The sequence below is a fragment of the Pteropus vampyrus genome, unplaced genomic scaffold, assembly GCF_000151845.1.
Source record: "Pteropus vampyrus isolate Shadow unplaced genomic scaffold, Pvam_2.0 Scaffold14970, whole genome shotgun sequence".
Lineage (NCBI taxonomy): Eukaryota > Metazoa > Chordata > Mammalia > Chiroptera > Pteropodidae > Pteropus > Pteropus vampyrus.
Genome location: NW_011903751.1, coordinates 1 through 1,932, shown reverse-complemented (window position 1 = coordinate 1,932; position 1,932 = coordinate 1). Strand labels below are relative to the sequence as shown.

General features: G+C 45.6%; 1 protein-coding gene across 1 annotated transcript; it reads right to left on the bottom strand.

Moving 5' to 3' along the window:
- Positions 1–57: 57 nt before the first annotated feature.
- LOC105310889 (von Willebrand factor A domain-containing protein 5A-like) lies at positions 58–1,882 on the bottom strand. The gene is made up of 5 exons (XM_011386981.2): positions 1,830–1,882; positions 1,516–1,718; positions 1,004–1,226; positions 709–884; positions 58–402 (listed from the first exon to the last, which is right to left on the bottom strand). The coding sequence occupies exons 1-5, from the start codon at positions 1,870–1,872 to the stop codon at positions 247–249; spliced, it is 801 nt and encodes a 266-aa protein (XP_011385283.2). The 5' UTR covers positions 1,873–1,882; the 3' UTR covers positions 58–246.
- Positions 1,883–1,932: the final 50 nt, after the last annotated feature.

The following is a 1,932-nucleotide window of genomic DNA, read 5'->3' as shown; positions in this document are numbered from 1 at the left end:
CTTTTATTTGCTCTCATAGAGACTGATTTGTCATGTTTGTAAATTAGCTGTGTTTCATCTTATGAATTATTTGTTCATGTCCTTTGTCCAGTTGTCTACTGATTCACTTAAATTTGCCTATAATCCAGATAATCACATGATATTCCTTGACTCAAACCACTTTTACATGCCATTGTGTAAGCTATTTACCCACTACTGGATAGAAAGAAAAGTGAGTGTAATTTGAGGGTAACTCCAAGATAGGAGTTACCCCTTAGGAGGTAAGTACAAAGGAAGAAAGAAAATACCTGCGTCTGTTGTAGATTTTCCCATCTCCACAGCTACACTGGGGGTATGCACCTCATTGTAGTAAATCAAGAGTTCCACATCACGATCAAATTTGTGTCCATCGGCCAAGGAAATCTGAGTTAGAAATAGGCAAAGAAGCCATGTTAGTACTATCACTGCTTGCTGTCTGGGGCTGAGGTTGGGGCTGAGGTCAGAGCTGAGAGCTACGGCTTCTTCCACGAGTGGGCGTAATAATCAGGGGCAGGGGTAAGAATGGAGAAGAGGCTCTGGAGAGTGCATGGGGATAAAAAAGGAGCACAGTATGACTCTTTCTGGGTTAACAGGGAAAAGTAAGGAACATTTAGGGAAGACTGAGTGAAGAACAAGATCAGGACCTAAGAATAGGGGTGCTGGCCACAACAGGGTTCTCTTATTAATTACCTGAGCAGAAGTCTTATCATCTCCAAGGTACTCAATGGGACTCAAGGGACAGTTGCATTGGATCCTCTGAATGCCATGCTGGGAACTGATGGTGGCAACCATGCTGAGCGTGTAGGGCAGGTCCTCCAAAGGGACAACAGGAGTCTTCATTTTAAGGCAACTGTCCTCAGGCCATCCTACAAAAAGTTGCCCGAGTTGTGTTTTCCCTTGCCATACTTTTTAGCACCCTTACAACCTTGAGACTTCCTCCAATTGTGTCCCTCGCCTCCAGTACTCAAAGAGAGCACATACTCACCAGAGAGCTGGTACCGAGGATTCAGGATGGCTGGGAGCACATAGCGCAAGGCCCCATCTGCTTCCAGGGGCAGCTCCTGCACACACTTCAGGGTGAGTGCTGCCTTCGAGCCAGGGCGGAGGTTCCCCACATTGCAGCAGAAGACATCCCTGGAGCACTTATCCTCCTCCAACAGGAAGGCTTGTTGGCCCTGGCTGATGGCATTCTCGTAGTTGGTGTGGGCCTAGGGAGAAGAGGGAGAGAAAGGTAATATCAAAGGTGACATAGCTGATAAAGAAACAAGTGTCACAGAAAACAAAGACTGGTAAGGAGGGATTGTGATTGTTCTTGCCAAGTTCACAGCTATACTTTAAATGCCTCTGCTTGATTCTTCCCTCCAAATGTTTTTAGGAAAATAGCGGCTAGAGGGGAGTAGAAGAAAAGCATTCAACGTCAGCATATTTTTGTAAAATTGCATTTGCTAGAGATCCTAAAGGGAAAAAAGAAAAAGATAATGTACACATCCCTAGTACCTTCATCTTGTCCTGTAATTCTGCCATAATTTTCTTCCCATCCACCATGGCCTCAAAGCTATAGACAGCTGAGTCTTCATCCATGGGGAATACAAAGAAGGCCTCCAAAGGAACTTTCTCCTCATTTTCATAGTTCAAAGTAGCAGACACGCCAGCCACAAACTCACAAATGGACAAGGTCACAGAGATGCTCTTCAGTGGCACTGCAGATAGACCGGAGTTCGAGATTAACTAGTAGAATGCCTCCTGCAGGCCAGGCATTGTGCTAGGTGCCAAAGATACAATGGCGAGTGAGAATCACAAATCAAGCTTACCTGGCTCCTCTTGGCGGTTCAATAGACCACAGGGGCGCACCATGGTGACACAGGGCTACTGTGGAAAAGACACATAAACAGAGTGAAATGTTTGGCATTAGCT

Bases quoted from the DNA above. Each gene is read 5' to 3' on its own strand.
- LOC105310889 (XM_011386981.2), bottom strand. From the start codon at position 1,872: ATGGTGCGCCCCTGTGGTCTATTGAACCGCCAAGAGGAGCCAG. The intron at 1,227-1,515 runs GTACTAGGGATG...TCTTCTCCCTAG, and splicing joins AATTACAGGACAAGATGAAG to GCCCACACCAACTACGAGAA. The intron at 403-708 runs GTAATTAATAAG...TTTCTAACTCAG, and splicing joins ATGATAAGACTTCTGCTCAG to ATTTCCTTGGCCGATGGACA.